Source organism: Ranitomeya variabilis, chromosome 1 (genome assembly GCF_051348905.1).
Source record: "Ranitomeya variabilis isolate aRanVar5 chromosome 1, aRanVar5.hap1, whole genome shotgun sequence".
Lineage (NCBI taxonomy): Eukaryota > Metazoa > Chordata > Amphibia > Anura > Dendrobatidae > Ranitomeya > Ranitomeya variabilis.
This window is the reverse complement of record NC_135232.1, coordinates 871,632,950-871,657,227: the sequence shown is the minus strand read 5'-3', so window position 1 is coordinate 871,657,227 and position 24,278 is coordinate 871,632,950. Positions and strand designations below refer to the sequence as shown.

Here is a 24,278-nt window from a genome sequence, read left to right as displayed (position 1 = left end):
ACAAAGTGGAATAACACGCGATCAAAAAGACGGATATAAATAACCATGGTATCGCTGAAAATGTCATCTTGTCCCGCAAAAAACGAGCTGCCATACAGCATCATCAAAGAAAAAATAAAAAAGTTATAGTCCTCAGAATAAAGCGATGCAAAAATAATTATTTTTTCTATAAAATAGTTTTTATCGTATAAAAGCACCAAAACATAAAAAAATGATATAAATGAGATATCGCTGTAATCGTACTGACCCGAAGAATAAAACTGCTTTATCCATTTTACCAAACGCGGAACGGTATAAACGCCTCTCCCAAAAGAAATTCATGAATAGCTGGTTTTTGGTCATTCTGCCTCACAAAAATCGGAATAAAAAGCGATCAAAAAATGTCACGTGCCCGAAAATGTTACAAATAAAAACGTCAACTCGTCCCGCAAAAAACAAGACCTCACATGACTCTGTGGACCAAAATATGGAAAAATTATAGCTCTCAAAATGTGGTAACGGAAAAAATATTTTTTGCAATAAAAAGCATCTTTCAGTGTGTGACGGCTGCCAATCATAAAAATCAGCTAAAAAACCCGCTATAAAAGTAAATTAAACCCCCCTTCATCACCCCCTTAGTTAGCAAAAAATTAAAAAAAAATATTTATTTCCATTTTCCCATTAGGGTTAGGGCTAGGGTTAGGGATAGGGTTAGGGCTAGGTTTAGGGTTAGGACTAGGGTTAGGGCTAGGGTTAGGGCTAGGGTTAGGGCTAGGGTTAGGGCTAGGGTTAGGGTTAGGGCTAGGGTTAAGGCTACAGTTAGAGTTGGGGCTAAAGTTAGGGTTAGGGTTACATTTACGGTTGGGATTAGGGTTGGGATTAGAGTTAGGGGTGTGTCAGGGTTAGGGATGTGGTTAGGGTTACCTTTGGGATTAGGGTTAGGGATGTGTTTGGATTAGGGTTTCAGGTATAATTGGGGAGTTTTCACTGTTTAGGCACATCAGGGGCTCTCCAAACGCGACATGGCGTCCGATCTCAATTCCAGCCAATTCTGCGTTGAAAAAGTAAAACAGTGCTCCTTCCCTTCCGAGCTCTCCCGTGCGCCCAAACAGGAGTTTACCCCAACATATGGGGTATCAGCGTACTCAGGACACATTGGACAACAAGTTTTCGGGTCCAATTTCTCCTGTTACCCTTGGGAAAATACAAAACTGGGGGCTAAAAAATCATTTTTGTGGAAAAAAAAGGATTTTTTATTTTCACGGCTCTGCGTTATAAACTCTAGTGAAATACTTGGGGGTTCAAAGTTCTCACAACACATCTAGATAAGTTCCTTGGGGAGTCTAGTTTCCAATATGGGGTCACTTGTGGGGGTTTCTACTGTTTAGGTACATTAGGGGCTCTGCAAACGCAATGTGACGCCTGCAGACCAATCCATCTAAGTCTGCATTCCAAATGACGCGCCTTCCCTTCCGTGCTCTGCCATGCGCTCAAACGGTGGTTCCCCCCCACATATGGGGTATCAGCATACTCAGGACAAATTGGACAACAACTTTTGGGGTCTAATTTCAACTGTTACCCTTGGAAAAATACAAAACTGGGGGCTAAAAAATAATTTTTAGATTTTCACAGCTCTGCGTTATGAACTGTAGTGAAACACTTGGGGGTTCAAAGCTCTCACAACACATCTAGATGAGTTCCTTTGGGGGTCTACTTTCCAAAATGGTGTCACTTGTGGGGGGTTTCAATGTTTAGGCACATCAGGGGCTCTCCAAACGCAACATGGCATCCCATCTCAATTCCAGTCAATTTTGCATTGAAAAGTCAAACGGCGCTCCGTCCCTTCCGATCTCTACCATGCGCCCAAACAGTGGTTTTCCCCCACATATGGGGTATCAGCGTTCTCAGGACAAATTGTACAACAACTTTTGGGGTCCAATTTCTTCTTTTACCCTTGGGAAAATAAAAAATTGGGGGCAAAAAGATCATTTTTGTGAAAAAATATGATTTTTTATTTTTACGGCTCTGCATTATAAACTTCTGTGAATCACTTAATGGGTCAAAGTGCTCACCACACATCTAGATAAGTTTCTTAGGGGGTCTACTTTCCAAAATGGTGTCACTTGTGGGGGGTTTCAATGTTTAGGCACATCAGGGGCTCTCCAAACGCAACATGGCATCCCATCTCAATTCCAGTCAATTTTGCATTGAAAAGTCAAATGGCGCTCCTTCGCTTCCGACCTCTACCATGCGCCCAAACAGTGGTTTACCCCCACATATTGGGTATCGGCGTACTCAGGACAAATTGTACAACAACTTTTGGGGTCCATTTTCTCCTGTTACCCTTGGTAAAATAAAACAAATTGGAGCTGAAGTAAATTTTTGGTGAAAAAAAGTTAAATGTTCATTTTTATTTAAACATTCCAAAAATTCCTGTGAAACACCTGAAGGGTTAATAAACTTCTTGAATGTGGTTTTGAGCACCTTGAGGGGTGCAGTTTTTAGAATGGTGTAACACTTGGTTATTTTCTATCATATAGACCCCTCAAAATGACTTCAAATGAGATGTGGTCCCTAAAAAAAAATGGTGTTGTAAAAATGAGAAATTGCTGGTCAACTTTTAACCCTTATAACTCCCTAACAAAAAAAATTTGGTTCCAAAATTGTGCTGATGTAAAGTAGACATGTGGGAAATTTATTAAGTATTTTGTGTGACATATCTCTGTGATTTTATTGCATAAAAATTCAAAGTTGGAAAATTGCGAAATTTTCAAAATTTTCGCCAAATTTCCATTTTTTTCACAAATAAACTCAGGTAATATCAAATACATTTTATCACTACCATGAAGTACAATATGTCATGAGAAAATAATGTCAGAATCACCGGGATCCATTGAAGCATTCCAGGGTTATAACCTCATAAAGGGACAGTGGTCAGAATTGTAAAAATTGGCCCGGTCATTAACGTGGAAACCACCCTTGGGGGTAAAGGGGTTAAAATGGGGGACACCCCCCAAAAAAAGTCGTGGGGCCCCCCTATAATTGATACCCAGCAAATGCTTTGCAGAAAGCTGTGGGCTGACATTAATAGCCTAGGAAGGGGCCATGGATATTGGCCCCCCCAAGCTAAAAACATCAGCTCTCAGCCGCCTATTAGATGCGCCTTTTCTGGCGCTTTGCCTGGCAATTCCCACTTGCCCTGTAGCGGTAGCAGGTGGGGTTCATATTTGGGTAGTTGATGTCACCTTTATATTGTCTGGTGACATCAAGCCCACAGCTTAGTAATGGAGAGGCGTCTATAAGACACCTATCAGTTACTAATCCTATACTTGTATGGTAAATAAAGACACAGAATAAAGTCCTTTATTAATCTTAATCTTTGTGATACTGTCTGCTATACAGGACAGGATTAGATACACAGGACAGGATTAGATACACAGGACAGGTTTGGATACACAGGACAGGGGTAGCAGTGATAGGTGGTATACTTAGGGGCAGGTAGCAGTGGTATATAGAGGGTGGTAGCAGTGGTAGGTGGTATATAGAGGCAGGTAGCAGTGTTATATAGAGGCATGTAGCAGTGGTAGGTGGTATATAGGGGCAGGTAGCAGTGGTATATAGAGGCAAGTAGCAGTGGTAGGTGGTATATAGGGGCAGGTAGCAATGGTATATAGGGGCAGGTAGCAGTGGTATATAGGGGCAGGTAGCAGTGGTAGATGCATAAGAAAAAAAACAAAACCTATACTTACCTTCCCTCCTCTCCCAGGAAGTGCTGCATCCTGTTCAGGGCAGAGCAGTGTGACGCTCTCCCTGCTGTGCTCTGAACAAGTCTGCAGTGAGCAGTGATTGCAGCCTGTACTGTAATACTAAGTACAGGCTGCAATCACCGCTCCTCGCTGCAGATACTTACCCCGGACCCTTGCTTCACAGCAGCTTCTCCCCGGCAGCTCCTGCCATTGCACGCACTGAGGTGTGTGTGCGATGACAGAGGAAAATGAAGCCCACAGCTGTGTGCTACAACAAAATGGCTGCGATCTCCTCCCACAGCTGTGACCTAGCAGCCCAGTGGGTGTGCCCAGGTCACAGCTAAGAAGCAGGAGGAGCGGCCTCATTGTAAGGGATGCGGTCGGAGTCCAACCGCAGTCTCTTATGCCCATGGCTGCCGTAAGTGAGGTGTGCAAGTGTCGTGCCCAGACACTTACGCTCACACTAACGAAAATGGCAGCCTCCAGTGGCAAAAATAAAAGGGAATAAATAAAAAACTATGAATGTAGTTAATTTAATTTGGTATTAAAAATAATTGTTTATATAATCAATAATTATTAATACGAAAACTAAAATCACGGCACCTTCCCTTTAAACTATCTCACCCATGTTAAAATCTGTGTTGACTGAACACAGTTTTTACCTGTGAATTGAGAATTTTGAGAGTGAATGATCAGTCCTAGGACAGAAAGAAGCAGATTTCTCTGATAAGATATATAACAAAGTCTCTTATTTTTACGTGTACTATTGATTTGACATTCAGTGTGCATTGCAGATATGGCTGGTCTCTGCTGACAGAGTTCTCTATTTACAATGCGCACTGACAGTGCACTCTTGCTTGCTTGGTACTTCAGTGTGGACAAGGGAGTGCACTGTCACTGTGCACTGAAAGTTCTGTCACTTTAGTACTGTGTGACAGTGATCAGGTTGCTCCTACTGTGCATATATTGGAATTGACAACCGACATATGCTAAGTAGAGAAGGCAGTAGCCCATCCCCTAAAATCAATGTAACCTATGACACTTTGTTTCAGAGTGGGGACAGAGACTGTGGCAATGACTACCGATGACGTCTTTTTTCAGTGTGCCAGTGGGGTTTCTCAAACAAAGCATCATCAAAACGGAATTAGGGGGGGGGAATAAAGCAGTTACATAGCATTGTGATAGAATGATAGGGAATTTTTAATTCAAGTATATTATAAAAGAGATTATTACAATAAATAGATTAAAGGAAACCTGTCACCCCCCTGGCGTTTTTAACTAAAAGAGCCATCTTGTGCAGCACTGATGCTGCATTCTGTCAAGGTGGCTCTTTTAGTTATGGTCCCTTTCCATGCTAAAATAATTGTTTTTATAATTTGTCCCTGATACCTCGAATTTGTCCGGGGGGCATGTCTTTTCCCCCCGGACACAAACGCCTCCCAGCCATCACTCAATACTTTGCTCGCCGGACTCCGCCTCCTCTGCCTTCATTAACGTCCCACTGGGGCTCCCGGATTTACCGCCTTGTCAGTGACCACCGTGGTGCGTCCCTCGCTTCCCAGACAACCTTCCACGGTCGGAGCAGCAGCCGCAACAGCGACCACTTTGAGGAAGTCAACACACAGCAGTCGCCCGTGTGTTCTGCTTCAGCCCCAGCGCCTGCGCTGTAAGTTCGAAGGGCAGCACAAACTGCGCATTCCCGAAAAAAACGACTGCTGCATGTTGACTTCCTCAAAGAGGTCGCTGTTGCGGCTGCTGCTCCGACCGCAGAAGGTCGTCTGGGAAGTGAGGGACGGACCGCGGTGGTCACTGACAAGGCGGTGGTCACTGACAAGGCGGTAAATCCAGGAACCCCAGTGGGATGTTAATGAAGGCAGAGGAGGCGGAGCCCGGCGCGCAGAGTATTGAGTGACGGCTGGGAGGCTTTTTGTGTCCGGGGGAAAAGACATGCCCCCAGGATGAATTCGAGGTATCAGTGACAAATTATAAAAACAATTATTTTAGCGTTGAAAGGGACCACAGCTAAAAGAGCCACCTTGACAGAATGCAGCATTAGTGCTGCACAAGGTGGCTCTTTTAGTTAAAAACGCCTGGGGGGGTGACAGGTTCCCTTTAACATTTAGTAATAAAATGAATATTAGTTTCAGACCACTTCTTTAAGCACTATTTTGGCCTGGGAAGGACTGTGAAAACATGCTGAGATACAAGGACCTTCTTTTCACCAAAACCACATGAAACAATGGTTACAAACAGCTTATGTATTGAGGTCTAATATATGTATCTATATTTTATATGTAATATTTTGATGTACTTTTTATGTCTACGGGTATGTGCACACAATGAGTAATTGCAGAATATTTTTCTGCTGCAAAAACCAGAGGGTTGGCAGGAAATATGCTCCAATTTTGTAGGTTTTTTGATGCGTTTTTACTTTTGTTTTTCCCCTCATTCCTTTGAATTAGTGAAAAAAGTTCAGAGAATTTTAATGCTGCACATTTGAAGAAAAAAATTGCTCAAAGGTTCAAATCTGCGCTGAAAAAATGAAGCAACATGTGCATGAGATTTCAGACATCTTGTTCACGCTCCTGGTATTGTAAAATGCTGATTTTTTTCTACAGCAAAATTGTGCAGAAAAAATGTGGCAAAAATGCAGGGAGTGAACAAGTCCTAAGGAGGATTGGGCTACAATTACTTATCAACAAAATGTACTTTAAAATAAAAAAATCCCGATACATACAGTATATTATTTAAATGGTATAAAGTAGAATGAGACACTAAGGTTTAGGACTCTTTATGATATTTTGCACCAATAATATCCGATTTTGACTGGGGCTACACAGCGATGTGTGTCCAGTGCCACTAAAATGGCAGGATTGCATTACAACATTGCGTCTATTGATTTCCTATGGTGTCATACTGCAACCTACTGCGACAGAGTTGCATTAGTTTACAAATTTGTTGGATTTTCTGGTCGCAAATCGCAAGTCTGGTAACCTAAGTGATGGCACAGGAGGAAGCTGTTTGACAAGAAGCGAAGTCACTTCAGTATTATTATTTATATTTATTTGTATAGCACCATTAATTCCATGGTGCTGTACATGAGAAAAAGGGTTATAGATATCGTTTACAGTAAACAAATTTACAATGACAGACTGGTACAGAGGGGAGAGGACCCTGTCCTTGTGGACTTACATTCTACGGGATAATGGGGAAGAGACAGAAGGTCAGGGAAGTGGCAGCTCTGGTGGTGGTGAGGCGGCAGCTTGGGTGGTGGTGAGGCGGCAGCTTGGTGGTTGGAGGCGGTAGCTTGGGTGGTTGGTGAGGCGGCAGCTCAGGTGGTGGTGAGGCAGCAGCTCGGGTGGTGGTAAGGCGGCAGGTCTGGTGGTGGTGAGGCGGCAGCTTGGGTGGTGGTAAGGCGGTAGCTTGGTGGTTGGAGGCGGTAGCTTGGGTGGTTGGTGAGGCGGCAGCTCGGGTGGTGGTGAGGCGGCAGCTCTGGCAGTGGTGAGGTGGCAGCTCTGGCGGCAGTGACTCGGCAGCTCAGTAGAATGAATTCCAACTTTGTAGGGAGTCGGGAGGAGACACAATGGGCTACAAGCAAATACAGATCGAGATATGCAAGTGTGAAAGAAGCCATAATGAGGATTTTTATCAAAATGATTTTTTAATTAAATCTGATCTACATTGGGACATTGTTCAAACTCACCAGCTTTTTGTGTGCCATTTGGCTTGTTTGGTTCTTAGTGAATGACTTGGATAGTTGGTGACTGTGGTTTCTAGATAGTCAATATCTAAGAAATTAGCTGTTAGGTAATGTATCCCTAGAAGCAGATGTTGAAATATGCCATTCCCCTTAACAGTTAGCTTTACTAGTCACATTTATCTGGAAATCTAGGGACCATTTTATAATGGCTTTTTCAGTACAACTTATTTTTTGCACAAGACAGTATAGTATATAATTGTAAACATGGATTTTGAATATTAGACTCTAATAGTTGTACATCTGATGAGCTCATAATGTCATTGTCATCATCTTCTAGGAGACTTTATCTCTCCCTGAAGACAGGTATGGACACAGACAGAAGAGGGGCCCTTACCATAATAATTTATGGGCCTTCTGCAGTCCATTAGCTCATCATAATGCACTATTCCAACTGCTATGGAGGTATAAATTGGCCCCCTTATCTCTTGGGTCCAGGTTGCACCAATGATTTGTCCCTGCCTGAAGGCTCTCTGTCAGAAACCTAGTTAATAACCAAAAATTTAATTTGGTAGGAACATTGAGGCGAACCTGTCCGCAGGATTTTGCTAAGTAAACTACAGTCATTGTCAGGTTGGCGTTGTTACACTTATTAAAAATGATACTTGGGGTGAAGAAATCCATCTTGTAGTTCTTGTGTAATCAGTGTTAGAAGATTTCAGTCAATGTTTTCCCCGTGCTCCGAGGCAGGACTGAAGGCAAAGTCTTGTCTTCCTGTTCTAAGCCAGAGAAACCAAGGAAAGACCTGCCCACAGGCCGCTCAGAAGCAAACAGTCTGTCTCTCTCTGTCTCTATGATGAGGAACATGTGTGTGCTTCAGGGCCGCCTGTGGGTGCTTCAGGGCCGCCTGTCGGCAGGTCTTTTCTTGGTTTCTTTGGCTTAGAGCAGGAAAATAAGACTCTGCCTACAGTCCCGCCCCGGAACACAGGCAAATTATTAACTGAGAACTTCTAACACGGATTACATGAGACTCACGAGACAGATTTCTTCCCCCAGGTATCATTTTAATCAGTGTAACAGCGGTAACATGACAATGTCCGTAGTTTACTTAGCAAAATCCTGCTGACAGATTCGCTTTAAAGGATTTCATTAGCTACACTTAGGAGTTGAACTTAAAGGGGTTGTCCAGGTACATTGTAATCACGATCTATAATATGTTATTAATAGTAGATAAGTGAGGGTCCGACACCCGGTGTACCCACAGATCCGCTGTTTGTTGCTCACATCTAAACACTGTGAACGGAGCTGCTGAGCTTGTTTATAACTGTATAGAGAGTGTTCAGAGCGAAAGACACCAGATTACGGCTTTTAACTGTTTGTCGTCTGTGGAAGTCTGAAGCACTTAAGACACTTAAAATCCTGAATATATGCACAACAAGTCATTTTTTCACTTAGAAATAAATATTTCTATTCTTTTGAGCATTTTTATTAGCGCTATTTCCAGCGGATATCAGCGCGGACCTGCTACAAAACCGCCTGAAGAAAAAAACAATTTAGGAACATACCTTAAAAAATTTTCTGAACTGCCTCAGGAAACAATTTGGTAAAAAAAAACTGTTCCAAAAATTCCTTAAAAAAAACCCCAGCTTTTCCCCAAACAATTTTTTTTGCTTAAAAACCTCATAGTTTTTGTGACTTGCAATGACAGCATCAGGCCAGTGCGATTCTGCGTGCGATGCAATATATATATATATATATATATATATATATATATATATATATATATATATGTATGCATGTATTCCATAAAGATAACAATTTTTACTTTCTTTACAGTTCTCTGTTTTCTTGGGAATTATTTTTTTCTTGGAGCTCACAGCTGGAGTCCTGGCATTTGTCTTTAAAGACTGGATTAAGGACCAGCTATATATATTTATCAACAGCAATATCAAAGCCTACAGAGACGACATTGACCTGCAAAACCTCATTGACTTCACACAAGAATACGTATGTAATATTCCAACGTTTGGTAATTATAGGTTATAATAAATGTATATGGTGCCCAGGATAATACTGTACACAAATTGTTGTAATAAGTGTGACTTATTGTGTCCATATAAAATACAGAAGACCAGATATATTATAAAGAAGGTTTCTTTCACCTTTTCCTATTTACCGTAATTCATTTCTATTATGAAGTTTTTATTATATATTTTCCAATGAATTATTATGAGATAGAGAAAAATGGATTAGTGGGAAGACAGAGTAAAAAAACTTAGAAAGATTGAACATGACTTTTCTCTTTCTACACTGTGCACATGGGAATGACATAAAAGCAGAGCTCTGAGCTTGTCCAATGTGTTGCATCGCACAGCAGGGTGCACACAAAAGTGCACTTTACAGCAGTACAAGCTTTCTGGAGCCAGAAAAGAGAACAAGGAAAGAAAGTTACATTACGGTAACTCCTAAGTAAATCCTAAGTGACAGATTTGTGAGCACATACAGAACACTGGACAAGGCTACTGTGCAAAAGAATGAACAAAAGAAAAACAGCGTTGAAACTTGAAACACTTCATACACAACAAAACTGATTTACTAGTTTGCATGTGGCAGGGTCTAGCCAGCATCCTAAGGGAATGTGCACACCTCGTATTTTAGATGTCAATGTACCAGCTGAGTTTTTGAAGCAGAAGAGCGGCAGTGGATATTCCTGAAGCTTTCACTTTTTGCCTTTGTCCTTTTTCGGAGACTTTGCTGTTGGCTTTTTTTAATGTATGGTTATGTGCCCACAGAGTTCTTTTTTGGGGTGTTTGTATTGGAAACTGAGCAAAAACTTAAAAATTTTTTTTAGACAGATTTGAAGTTTTCTCTCAGTTTCTGCTCCAAAATCTGATCTAAAAACTCACAGATTTTGCCCCAAAACCCGCTCTAAAAATGAACAGATTTTTCAAAGGAGCTTTTGTACCAGAAACTAAGGAAAATCTGAGCGGAAACTCTTCAAAAGCGACTCCACTCAGTGGCTATTGTCATATAGAGTATTTCACAGAGTTTTTGTTGCAGAAAGTAACTAGAAACTGAAAGGAAACTATCCAACTTCTAAATATATTGCAAAACTCCTCAAAAACTTGGAGCTTTTGCTTAGTTTCCTCTAAAAATAATAGCAAAAAGACTGTGCACACATGTAAACTAGTGAGCGTCTTCGGTGTGGAAGTGTCTGAAGAATGGCTGGGCCATTTCTTTTAGTTGCTTAACGGCTTTCAAAGCCTGAAGTGGTTAAAAGAAGCTCAGAAAGACTGAACATATGCACCACAAGTTGTTTTGACAGTGCTGTTCATCTTTTTAGCATTTTTGTTCAGCACTTTTTCCTGCACATTTCAAGCAGTATCCCTCTGAAAAAAGATGTTTGCACAAACTCTAAATGGTTAACATCACAGCATTGTATAGATATTTATACAGCATACCAGTAACCAATACTAGGGCATTGATCTGTCCAGTAGTCCCAGCATTTTAGGCAGTGAGTCAACTTAAAGTTAAAGGGAGTCCGTCATGTGAAAAAACGCTATTACCCTGCAGATATGGGGTTAATCTGCAGGTTAATAGGGTTCTGAACCTGCAAGCCCCGCTAATGTGTAGAAATAAACTTTATTCCTCTTGGCAGCTTTCGGGTTTCAGTCACGGGGTGGCGCTGATTGATTGATTGGTGCAGCACGGTTTAGACTTCACTTTTATCAGTGAACTTCATAGACATACAGTATATGCCTATATAATCCAGTGCATTATGCTTGTAAAGAAAAATGTTATTGAAGATTTTAGGCAAAGAGAATTTCCATTCACAACAGTGCAGCCTGTGGCTCACTAGTAGAGCTCATGCGAGCGTATAACACAGCTGAGTGCTGTCTGAGGTTTTATAGGATAGCACTTGGACCAATGTTATACTATGGGACAGTGTAGATCAGCGATTATTTTTCTTGCCGATTCGTCATGAGCAAACAATCACAGCATGATGAGTGTGACTCCGATATTCGGACCATGTGCACCCATACAAGTCTATGGGTGTGCGGCGCGCCCCCACACCGCCGCAGGGCCGAGGGGTACCCGGAGCCGGGCCTCTAGGTCTCAGTCCTGGGGTTGTCACGGTGGCTAGACCTGGTCCGTGGCCCTGTCCGTCAGTGGGGGACGTCCGGTGCAATAAGTGGTGCTAATGGTGGTGTAGCGGTGCAGTTGTGGGGTGCAGGTCGCGGTAAATAACGAGGACACCAGGTTGCAGTCTCTTTACCTCTTTACTGGAGATCTCTGAGTCCTCAGTCCAGAACACGGTTCACCAGGCTACGCAAGTCCAGCCGGTCCAATGGCACCTCCAGAGTCCTCCTCTCAGGTGGAAATCTGTGCCTTCCTTCTAGCGCTATGTGTTGTAGTCCTTCCCTGCTGTGCTCACGGAAAGTGACCCCACAACGGTTGTGTCTGTTTCTTAAGTTCCCTCACAACTCGATTTGATGTTCCTCTGTAATCCACCCCTCCCTGTATTCAGGTTGGAATGGCACCCGTTTGTCAGGTAGGCCTGGAGTTCTTCCGGGACCCTAGAGACGCCCCTCTCCCGCAATTGCCCCCCAAGACTTCATAGGTGATATGTGGTAGACAGCCCGCCTGAGACCGACTGTCCTGCCGCTGTTTGGAGTATGGCTTGAAGCTGTATTCTAATCCACTCCCTCGGCGTTCCGGCCACCGGTATTGCGCCTCAGCAGGGTGCTGCCTCTTTCAACAAAACCCCTGCTGGTATTCGCCTTCTGCTTGATCTCGTTTCTCACTCAGCACAATCTGCCTCGCTTCTAGTCCTTTCTTGGGCACCGCCGCTAAGCTGAGCAGGCACGGTCCCGTTACGTTCTCTCAATGCCAAGCCTCTGCCAGGGTCCCACCCCTGGCAGAGACCCTACAGTCTCTCCCTTCACAACACCCTCTGCCACAAGGTGTTGCTCCGTTCAATCCCGTCAGCGTTCTCTCTAACTTCCTGCCTGACCCCCAGTTTACCCACTATGGTGGGGAGTGGCCTAATGAATAGCACCCTTAGCTCCCCCCGGAGGCCCTGCTGTGAAACATATTGGTGTCTGTGATACCTGATTGGAGGAACTCCTTCAGTGCCATCGAACGTACCATGGCTCCCCTTAGTGGCGGAGCCACAGTACTGCAACGACCAGGACTCTGGGGCGCTGCACTCCCCCCTGGTTAAACACAGTACTCCGGGACTGGGAAGAAAAACAACAATACAGATTAGCAAACAGACATACAATTTTGTTGAGTGCAAAACAATAAGTATACTTGAACAGGCTTCCCTTTATGGGAGGTGAGGACACTTTTAACGTTACAAACATAGTCAACTTTATAAATTACAGGCTATACATAACTCCTGTTACCCAACCGGGTATTCTACTTAGTGCAAATTCTGGAACAATAAATTAACATTGCCTTTAAGAAACATACACTCTTAGTTTACCAAAGGCCTTCCTATAATCACATTACAGGGTAGGGTAACTTCACATTCTCCTACTTTGAACCTGCAGGACCGCCTGTCCCTATGGCACCAGACCTACTGCCTCTCCTTTCTTTTACAGGACCGCCCCGTTCAGCCAGGGCCTACTGCCTTTCGCTACTATACATAGTATAGACATAACATTCCTTTCGTTTAAAGAACTCTGAGCCAGCTCTACTCGGCTCCTTTAAGGACTCACTCTCTAACCCCTACGGGTTCGCTTTCTGTCCTTAGTAACAAAGTAACTTTCTATGGGGACGCAGGGTTTACCTTCTATCCTCACCTTCATCATTACTTCCTTACTTTCAACTATGCAGATCTCTACTTCTACCCCTGCGGGCTCTCTGCATCTTTTCCTTTCACAAAACATTATTTTCAGATTTCACAATTCAAACAATTTAAACACATATAACTTTTCATGTAAAACAGTTACATTTCTTTTCAAAGCATCATCATGGCATTACTGTTCTGCAACAGTATCTTTCTCAAGTTCAATTCTTCACATCCCCTTTAAGAGGGGACCAAGTCTTTCTAAGGTAGCTCGTCTTCTCAGCCTACCAGTCCATGCAAAGGTTCCAGCATTGATATCTTCGCAAAGTGTCTTTTAACTAAAACCAGTAGGAGGCACCCTTAAGAAGGTGCAACTATTTACAAGGAAGTTCGAATCATGCACAGTCCATGATTTCTGCAGTTCTTTAAACTTGTGCAAAATTTTAGGAAAACTCAGAACAAACACAGGGATCCCGGGTCAACAAAGGGATCCATTAACCCTGGACGGGTTTTAGCAGCAACTTAAAGAACAAACAGTAACTATTTACATTTTCATAAAAGAGCATTCAATTCAGAATCCCCCACGAGGCGCCACCTGGCGGGGGAACCCCTGCAATACAGGCAGGTCAGGTTCCAGATTCACTCCCGCGGCCAGGTACACCCCATGGGTGCGGGTCTGTTGCACAACCAGATCGTGTGCGGTGATGAGGGTCTGCGTTCCCACGTCTTTCTGCGCTGATACATCAGGAACATTGGTCACTTGGAAAGGCACTTCCTTGGCCACTACGGTGGTTGCGGGGGTTATGCGGCAGGTCGCAGGTTCTGTGACCAGACAGGTGGGGGCGACCGGGGTGGTTACGGATCGATCACACGGTGGCACCTTGGCTACAGGGGCTGGTTTCTCTTTCTTGTAGACGTTCAGAGCAAACCACCCCTTTTCCCCAAAATGCCGGGTGTAAGTAACGCTATCCCCCGGGTAGAGGTCCCGATCGGGGTGGCCCTCTCTAAGGTGTGACTCAACATCCCGTCGGTTGACAAAGATCTCCGCATAGAGCCCCGGTTCCTTAATAAAGCCCCAGCCTCCTCGGAGCTTAAAGGTGGTGACGATGCCCTGCCTGCGCGGGGCCTGGTGAGTGGTGGGGTCCTTGCGGGCCCGATCCTTGACCGCCAAATCCTTTTGATGGTGAGCCTCCCGCCCAGCCTGATGTACTTTCTCCTCCTCTCGCCACCGATGTTCTAGCTGGATTTGGTATTCCTCCCAGCTTAGGGCCTGTACCATCTCCCCCTTCTGGGTCTCCACCCCGGGGAACCCCATAAGATTGGATCCGGGGTTCACCCAGCGGCACACCGTGCGCTCCGCGTGGACCTCACACAGCAAGGGAGTAGGGGTGATTGGGGCTCGCATACGATGTTCCATGCCCGTGGCTTCCTCCCATGGTAGCAGGCGCTGGAGTCTATGGGTTCCCGGGAGAGGTGGTGCCGCTACAGGACCCACTAACACACCCTCGGCTGGCGGGGCAGGATCGGCGGACTCACCAACTGGTACGAGTTCACTTTCCGTAGCAGGTCCCGCTGGTTTTTCCGGTGAGAACTCCGATGTCCGGGAACCCTCTACCGGCTCCACCGGGTGCGGAGCCTGGACTCTCACATTCAGTTGGAGGAGCTGGTTATATAAGTCCTCCATCTCAGCTCTCAGGAATCTGGTGTTATCCACGGAGGACGGGCTACTGGGCTCATCCGGGTAGTCGGGGGAGACTTCCACTTCAACCCCACTATCGGGTTCGGAGCTGCTGGCCATAGCGTCCTCCACGCGGGTCACTTCCTGGTCTTTTTCCCGCTCTCTCCTTCGGGAGCGGTTTCGTTTTCTCTGCCTCCGCCCCCCATTAAGAATTAAGAGGCGGATCTCTGCTGCTGACGGACACGTCCTCACCGTGCAGAAATATTTAGACTGGGCGGCCATTGCTGTTCGCGCTCTCCAACTTGTCTACGCCCACTTCACGCCCCTCTTCTCTTCCTGCGCTCTCCTCAGCGCTGCAATGGCGGCGGATTTTGGCGGCAAATAGCACAACACACAGTCCTCTCAATAAAGTACAGTTCAAGCACAGTAAATCACAGTCTCTAGGCACACATGACCTGATTCTTCAGGCTTAAGTAGATCCTGTTCGTGACGCCAAGTCTGCGGCGCGCCCCCACACCGCCGCAGGGCCGAGGGGTACCCGGAGCCGGGCCTCTAGGTCTCAGTCCTGGGGTTGTCACGGTGGCTAGACCCGGTCCGTGGCCCTGTCCGTCAGTGGGGGACGTCCGGTGCAATAAGTGGTGCTAATGGTGGTGTAGCGGTGCAGTTGTGGGGTGCAGGTCGCGGTAAATAACGAGGACACCAGGTTGCAGTCTCTTTACCTCTTTACTGGAGATCTCTGAGTCCTCAGTCCAGAACACGGTTCACCAGGCTACGCAAGTCCAGCCGGTCCAATGGCACCTCCAGAGTCCTCCTCTCAGGTGGAAATCTGTGCCTTCCTTCTAGCGCTATGTGTTGTAGTCCTTCCCTGCTGTGCTCACGGAAAGTGACCCCACAACGGTTGTGTCTGTTTCTTAAGTTCCCTCACAACTCGATTTGATGTTCCTCTGTAATCCACCCCTCCCTGTATTCAGGTTGGAATGGCACCCGTTTGTCAGGTAGGCCTGGAGTTCTTCCGGGACCCTAGAGACGCCCCTCTCCCGCAATTGCCCCCCAAGACTTCATAGGTGATATGTGGTAGACAGCCCGCCTGAGACCGACTGTCCTGCCGCTGTTTGGAGTATGGCTTGAAGCTGTATTCTAATCCACTCCCTCGGCGTTCCGGCCACCGGTATTGCGCCTCAGCAGGGTGCTGCCTCTTTCAACAAAACCCCTGCTGGTATTCGCCTTCTGCTTGATCTCGTTTCTCACTCAGCACAATCTGCCTCGCTTCTAGTCCTTTCTTGGGCACCGCCGCTAAGCTGAGCAGGCACGGTCCCGTTACGTTCTCTCAATGCCAAGCCTCTGCCAGGGTCCCACCCCTGGCAGAGACCCTACAGTCTCTCCCTTCACAACACCCTCTGCCACAAGGTGTTGCTCCGTTCAATCCCGTCAGCGTTCTCTCTAACTTCCTGCCTGACCCCCAGTTTACCCACTATGGTGGGGAGTGGCCTAATGAATAGCACCCTTAGCTCCCCCCGGAGGCCCTGCTGTGAAACATATTGGTGTCTGTGATACCTGATTGGAGGAACTCCTTCAGTGCCATCGAACGTACCATGGCTCCCCTTAGTGGCGGAGCCACAGTACTGCAACGACCAGGACTCTGGGGCGCTGCAGGTGCCTGTAAAACATCAGACTGCAGCACAGAGACAGTGGAGAAGATGGAGAAATTAAGTTTTCCATCTTCTCCGCACCTGTGAGACGATTTTCTCATGCGAGAGAATCAGATCACACTCAGATGACACTCTGACAGAGTTTGAGCCGAGTGTCATTAACATAATTGGCCTGATTCTCTCTAGAGAGAATATACCGTACTGTGAGCGAGCCCTTAGGGTCTCCGTCCTCCACACATCAGATCCCGAATTTGAATCTATAGGTTTCATACTACAAAAAAGGCTGCCTTAGAGGGCTCCTCCACCCAATGTCGTGTCAAAAGAAGGATCGAGAGAACGCAGCAGTGCCCCGTGTAAGTCAGGACTGGGAACTCCAAGAAGTGTCTCCAGCACATATCAGCTTCCTGACTGGGTCATCTCTGCCATTTCCCCTGCTCACAGGAACTCCCATTGAAAGAACAAAGAACCTAGGATTATCTTACTCTTGGATGCCATAACAAATACCAGGGGTGATATGCAATTAAAAACAATCCCTTCAAAAGAGGAAAAACATAAAATATGCATTCAAAAAAGTAAAGTATAAACATAGGCCATTTTTTTAATTCATACACTTTATTAAATATTTGAATACATCAAATATATAGACGGATTTGGCTTTCCCATAGCAACAATTTTATTCCGCTATTTATCTATACTAAATTACAACTTTTATCTTGTAAAATGGTGAGATTATGAAACAGGGACGAGGGACGGCCGCAGGACAAGGCGCACAGCAACAATAAGCAGACACGCACAAAGATTAAATAATATAATATGAATATTTACTAACCAGTTTATAAAACAAAGGAAAGGATGATAGGTAAACTGTGTATAAGTAACAAATACAATGACCGCAGGTGCTCTCAATAACACCGACTAGGAGAATACACAGGTACACTTAAATAATTAACAGAATTGCAGGTCAAGCTGGGGGCATATATACAGCATTAGGCCTCTTTCACACGTCAGTGTCTCCGGTACGTGTGGTGACAGTGTTCACATGTACCGGAGACACTGACACACGTAGACCCATTCAAGTCAATGAGTCTGTGCACATGTCAGTGTGTTTCCACGGACCGTGTGTCCGTGTGACCCACACGTACACATGTCCATTTTTTACCGTCAGCACGGACCGCAAAATGTCCTACACTTGTGCACATGGAGGACACACATGGATGTCATCTGTGTGACTTGCATCGGCGCCTGTGAAGAAGCATTACAGTAAGCGCTGTTCCCCGGCGCCAGGTGCTGAAGACAGCTCTCATCATTCTCCACTGCTCTGCCGGTGATCAGCGTGAGCAGGGGAGAATGATGAGAGTTCAAGTGAGAACAATGACAGCAGGCGGCGCCTACTGGGACTATTACTCCCATCAGCCTGTACCTTCTGCTGCTAATAACAGTGACAGCAGGAGCATCTGATGGAGTTATTCATCAGCCGCCTGCACTGTAAATAAATAAATAAATAAATGAATGAAAAACCCAGTGTGGGTTCCCCTCTATAAAAGACTTTTTTTCTGGCTGTGTGTTTATTTACAATACAACTATAGGATTAGTAATGGAAAGGTGTCTTATAGATTCCTCTCCATTACCTCTCCATTACTAAGCCGTGAACTTGAAGTCACATGACAATACAAAGGTGACATCAACCCCACAAAATATAAACACCACTTGCCACCGCTACAGGGCAAGTGGGAAGAGCCGGGAAATGCGCCAGAATTGGTGCATCTAATAGATGTGCTTTTTCTGGGCAACTGCAGGCTGTTATTTTGTTATTGGGGGGCTATATCAATGATCCCTTACAAGCCTGAGAATACCAGCCCCCAGCAGTCAGCTTTAGCAAGGCTGGTTGTCAAAAATGGGGGGGATCCCATGCAGTTTTTTTATTATTTATTTAAATAATTAAAAATCAGTGTCAGTGTGGGGACCTCTCTATTCTTGATAACCAGCCTTGCTGAAGCTGACAGCTGAGGATTGCAGCCCCTAGCTGTGAGTTTTGCCTAGTTGGTTATATAAAATAGAGGATATTTTTTCATTCATTCATTTATTTATTTATTTATTTATAGCGCAGGCGGCGGGTGATGAATACTCCCATCAGCCGCTACTGCTGTCACTATTATTAGCGGCAGCAGGTGTAGGCTGATGGAAGTAATAGTCCCATCAGCCGCCGCCTACTGTCTCTGTTATCAGTTGAATATAAATCTCATCATTTTTCCCTGCTCTCGCTGATCACTGGCAGAGCAGGGGAGAATGATGAGAGCTGTGTTCAACACCCGGTGACAGGGAACAGCGCTTACTGTAACACTTCTTCCCTGGCGCCCGTCTGTGTGGTATTGATGTGGCACATGCATGTCACACGTGTGCCGCAAGTATTACTGACAAGGGCACATAGACTCTGACATCTCTGGTACCTTTTTTTCCGGTACTGGAAATATCAGACATGTGAAACCGGCCTTAAAGAAAGCTGTAAATCAGGCTTGAAAGGTGGTGGCCGTATCTCATATCGGTCAAACCTGGTGACAGGTTCACTTTAAACAGTATTAACAGTTGTATTCGAGCAAAATACAACGCGGTTAACCCTTTCTATGCATAAATTAATAAAACGACAGTATTGTGCCAGTACTTTAGTAATCGCCTATTCCGAGCAGTTTTGGAAGTGTCTCTTATAGGTCTTTTCCCCTAACTAACTGGACCTCTAGTAGGCTATTTATATATGCGCATATATATTCAGGTATAAGTTGGTACCGGTACATCCTGAAATTGAAGTAGAAGGGTCCTTGCTGGGCTAAGTCCCAAATAATCGGAAACACGGAATGCCAATCTCTCTAACGCAATGGGGCTTCCCTAAGTCCTTAGAAATAAGGTCTCATTTGGCCTAGCCTAAGCTGCTGTGTACTTTGTTGTCCTCACCGAGTCGGCTCATGTCAAGCTGAACAATGCATACCAGAGTCACCAACCACAGATCCAGAGTCGCACCACCTTACCCAGACTTTCTCCAAGGATCCGCAGCTTCACTTCCACATGGACTCTCCTTCAACTCCTCCCAACCTTTCATCAAGTGCCAACCCGCCCCCGCGCTCCAAATGCAGCTTCTCTCCTCTGCTCTTTATTGGCTAGATCATATATTACATCACAAAACTCCAACAATACAGTAAACTGTGATTAACCCTTACAATCCACCCCACTTTTGACGTCTCGGCAATAACAGCACCAACCGAGATCTGGCCCCTCTCAAAATCGTTTTGGAGATACCATTGTGGAGCGATGCCACTGTGAGATGCTCTGACCTATGCAAGCCACTAAGGACTCAATAGGGCCCTAAGCTTTTTTTTCCCTCAGTAGTTGCAGCTCTTGTTTGGTTGCCTGAGATGTAATGTCTGTTAAGCTTCGCGTGACTGGTACAGTTCACCATTCATCATCATCGTAATCTTCCACTAGGGGTCTGTTGTTCCTGCTGTTGGACTCAGGCCAACAATGTCTCGGGGGAGAGGAGTAGATGTGATCCTCGTTTTAATGTTCTGGTTTGCAGTCTACCATCCGTTGTCTGAGATGGGGCAGTTCCATGAGACATGCCCTTTTTCTTGGCACCTACACCATATTGGGCCCTGGGTAGAGAGTGTTCAGGTGTTCTTGCGTTTGGATGAAGTTGTCCTTGGGGTGAGTCAGGGTCTCTTCTGGTGACCTAAACGAAGGGACGTTTGTTGGATGTCTTAGTTCTTACCACCCCATGTGTCTGGGCAATGGACCGGCTTCCCCGACCCCTCTTAACGGGGCGTGAGACCGTCTTAGCTGATCCACTTGCCGGGTCAGTTTCGGGTCAGTTTCTGTTCTTTCAGGATGGTATCAGTATTCGTGAAAATAGAGGCCCCAGCCTTGCATTTTTTTGGCAAGTCTGTAAGATTCTCTGTAAAGCATTTACAGTATATACTGGGAGATGCTTTTGTCTATTTGCAGACACTGATTAAAAAATCGCGTCTCGAAAATAGCGGCTGAGCCTCTCTCACCGTAAAAATCTAATAGGGCCATAATGTCTTATACAGTTTTTCGTGTTGATGCGGGACGCCGCATCACCATGTCTCTTGCTTCTTCTTCTAGCGTGATGTCAGAGTGAAGCTCCACAGCTAGGTTGTACAGTCTGTTTGTATTTCACATACGATCGGCCCAATCTTCAATTGACACGTTATTACCGTCAAATTTTGCAAGTGGTCTCAGTATGGAACCTACTGACAAGCTCAGGCTCTTAGCATTTAGAGTCGGTGAGAGAGCGACTTGGACAGGTGCTCCCGCGGACGCTGTGGCCTGTACCACACTACCATCCCTGGCCTCGTTCTGCACTTTGATGCAGTATCCTACTTGCAGTGCCAAATGAAACATGGATGAGGGACGGCCACAGGATGAGGGGTAAAGCAACAATCAGCAGACACGCACAAAGATAAGATAATATAATATGAATATTTACTAAGCAGTATATAAAACAAAGGAAGGGATGGTAGGTAAACAGTGTATAAGTAACAAATACAGTGATAGCAGTTACTCTCAATAACACCAAATAACAGTGTACGCAGATACACTTAAAGGGAACCTGTCACCAGTTTTGACCGAAATGAGATAGGGACACCACCTTTCAGGTCTGATATGCAGCTGTATATCAGCTGTATATAATGCTGTACATCTGCCCTCAACCCGACTTGGGCCTGAAAGGTGGTGGCCATATCCCATATCGGTCAACTCTGATGACAGGTTTAACTAACTGGAACTTTAATAGGTTATTTATACACGCGCAAATATATTCAGATGTATGTAAGATGGTACTGGTACATCCTGAAACCGAAGTAGAAGGGTCCTTGCTGTGCTAGTCATGAATAATCAGAAACGCTGTCTTGAAGCTCTTAGGGAATGCTGATGTCTCCAACGTAGTCTAAGGGTACTGTCACACAGTGGCACTTTTGTCGCTACGACGGTACGATCCGTGACGTTCCAGCGATATCCATACGATATCGCAGTGTCTGACACGCAGCAGCGATCAGGGACCCTGCTGAGAATCGTACGTCGTAGCAGATCGTTTGGAACTTTCTTTCGTCGCTGGATCTCCCGCTGTCATCGTTGGATCGGTGTGTGTGACACCGATCCAACGATGCGTTCGCTTGTAACCAGGGTAAACATCGGGTTACTAAGCACAGGGCCGCGCTTAGTAACCCGATGTTTACCCCGGTTACCCGGGGCCTTCGGCATCGTTGGTCACTGGAGAGCGGTCTGTGTGACAGCTCTCCAGCGACCACACAACGACTTTCCAACGATCACGGCCAGATCGTATCGCTGGTCGTGATCGTTGGAAAGTTGCAGAGTGTGACAGTACCCTTAGTCTTTTCAGGTAAGGCCTCAAGTGGCCTAGCCCAAGATGCTGTGTACTTGGTTATCCTCACAGTGTCGGCTCATGTTAAGCCAAACAATGCGTCCCAGAGTCGCATTACCATATCCAGACTTTCTCCATGGATCTGCAGCTTCACTTCCATCTGGACTCTCCTTCGACTGCCCACCAACTGCCCAAAAGCCCTGCGCTCCAACTCCAGCCTTTCACCGCTGCCCTCTACTGGCCAGATCATATATTAAATCTCAAATCTCCAACAATACAGTTAACTGTGATTAACACTTACATTTATATAACTGTGTCAGAGTTGAATGAAAAATATATATTAAAATTGAAAAAATCTTCCAAATCTAAAGACCCAAATTGGGCATGCCCTGGAGGGGTTATCTCATAAGGAGGCCTATTTAAGAAAAAGTGTAGGTTTAGTCTAAAGTTTTTTCTATTCCTTAGGTGTCTTGAATGGTTGTAGCATCTCCACTGGTTTTGATTAAAGTTAAGAGGAGAGTTCCTCTTGATTGCTGGATTTCTTCCAGAGAAGACTGGTGCCTCCAAATTGCAGAGCCTATCTTGTGGTAACAACAGCTATCTACAGAGAAGGGAAACAGATGAAGAGAAGAGTTTTATCTAAGAATGAGAATTAGAGCCAGGAGTCATTTGGGGCTGCAGATAGCTACTTCCAATCATCAGTCATCGTTGTAACATAATTGTCTGAAGCAGTGAGCATTATCTGTCAGGAAACTGGATTTCCATCTGTTCCTCAAACTTTCCAGGCATAAACTTTATTTCAATGTCATATAGATATATTGCTTAAGTGCATCCTGGCGATGGGTCGAAGTTACAGAATATTTTGCTGAAATCCACATTATTTAACTCACGCATTGTCCTGGTAAATCACTGACTGTTATTACTGCACATGACATCTCTGAGCTAAAGTTCTGTCAGGAAAGGTCCAAGTGAATTAGTGTGCTGCGCATCCTTCCTGATTGACTTCTGAGGACATAATTACGTTTCCTGATCTCATCAGCTGACTTCTACATCCTACGTCTGGTTGTGCACTTTGCTTTGTATCTAAATACCATATTTTTCTTGATATCTTCACTGGTATGGAAAAATCCTCTATTAACATGAAATTCCTTGAGGTTAAAGGTGCTATTTTATATATATTTTTTTAGTATAGTACTTACAGGAAGGTAATTGCTACCCTACCTGTTTTGCCGGGCACCAATCTCTGCTGGCTCAGTTGTGGTTGCTCCTGCCAGCGATTCTGCAGTTTCTGGTGACATCACACTGACAGAGAAGCTGCTTCTCTTCCACTCTGTTCTGTTGATGGGAGTGACTGGCGATGCCATGCTGACTGACAGGTGGCTCCCTGCTTCATAACTGTCAATCAGCATGACATCACCAGTCACACCATGTCGATAGAGCAACCCGGAAGATGAAGGGCAGCTCTGTTAATGTAAAGCGGCAGAATTGGTCTGTGGTCGCTCTCAGCCACCGCTGGGCAGAACTAGCAGGTAGTTAGCAACTACCTGCTTGAACTTTTTAGCCTCATGAAAAACAAAAGAAAAATAGTCCAAGATAACCCTTTTAGGTTATTACAGTGAATTTTTGGTGTTTTTTTACGCTGCATCTTACAGTTCTAGCAAAGTGGATGGGATTTATTTTTTTTACTCAGTGTAATCTGGCCTGTGATGCGTATTTGAAATCCACAACATGTCACTTTCTCTTGCACATGTACTGAATTTTATTCAGATTTCCCCCTTAGACTTGCATTAGATGCAGAAAATCCGCAGGTATAACACGCACATGCATTTTAAGTGTGTTTCCGCATCTGAAACAACAACAACACATGTAATCTGTACCTAAGTACAGTATGTCAATAAAGTTGAAAATCTGCAACATCAAAAACCCACCAACTACTCAGCGTGGGAACGCAGCCTTAAAATCTTTGTAAAGTATTTAATATTGTATATTTATGCAAGATTGTTTTTACACTTAATAAATAGAGATCTATTTTCCAGTAAATTAATATTGTTCCACTATTTTTAGTATAGGCCTTGAATATGTGATTGCTAGTGGTCCAAGCCAAGGAGCAAAACATAGAAACAGCATAGCCCCTTCACCATAATACCCAATCTTCTCTCTTGTCTGTATAGGCGTGTCTGGTACTACATCTCTGCCCCATATAACGTCATGAGGGCTGAAATGCGGTACCTTGGGTTTGGACCCTCACCAATAAGACATTGATAGTCTAGCCTAAGATTGGCATCACATCCTGTTTTCAGACTTACATTCTAAAAAAAAGAACGCTTTCCAAAAGTTGATGAAACT

The 24,278-nt window shown here is 44.9% G+C and overlaps 1 protein-coding gene across 1 annotated transcript in view; it reads left to right on the top strand.

The window, feature by feature from the left end:
* The window catches only part of TSPAN5 (tetraspanin 5), a 207,313-nt gene that overhangs the window by 162,404 nt on the left and 20,631 nt on the right, over positions 1 to 24,278 (top strand). Inside the window, exon 4 of the mRNA XM_077277442.1 lies at positions 9,259 to 9,429. Within this exon, the coding sequence (XP_077133557.1) occupies positions 9,259 to 9,429 (171 nt within the window). The remainder of the gene's footprint in view (positions 1 to 9,258; positions 9,430 to 24,278) is intronic.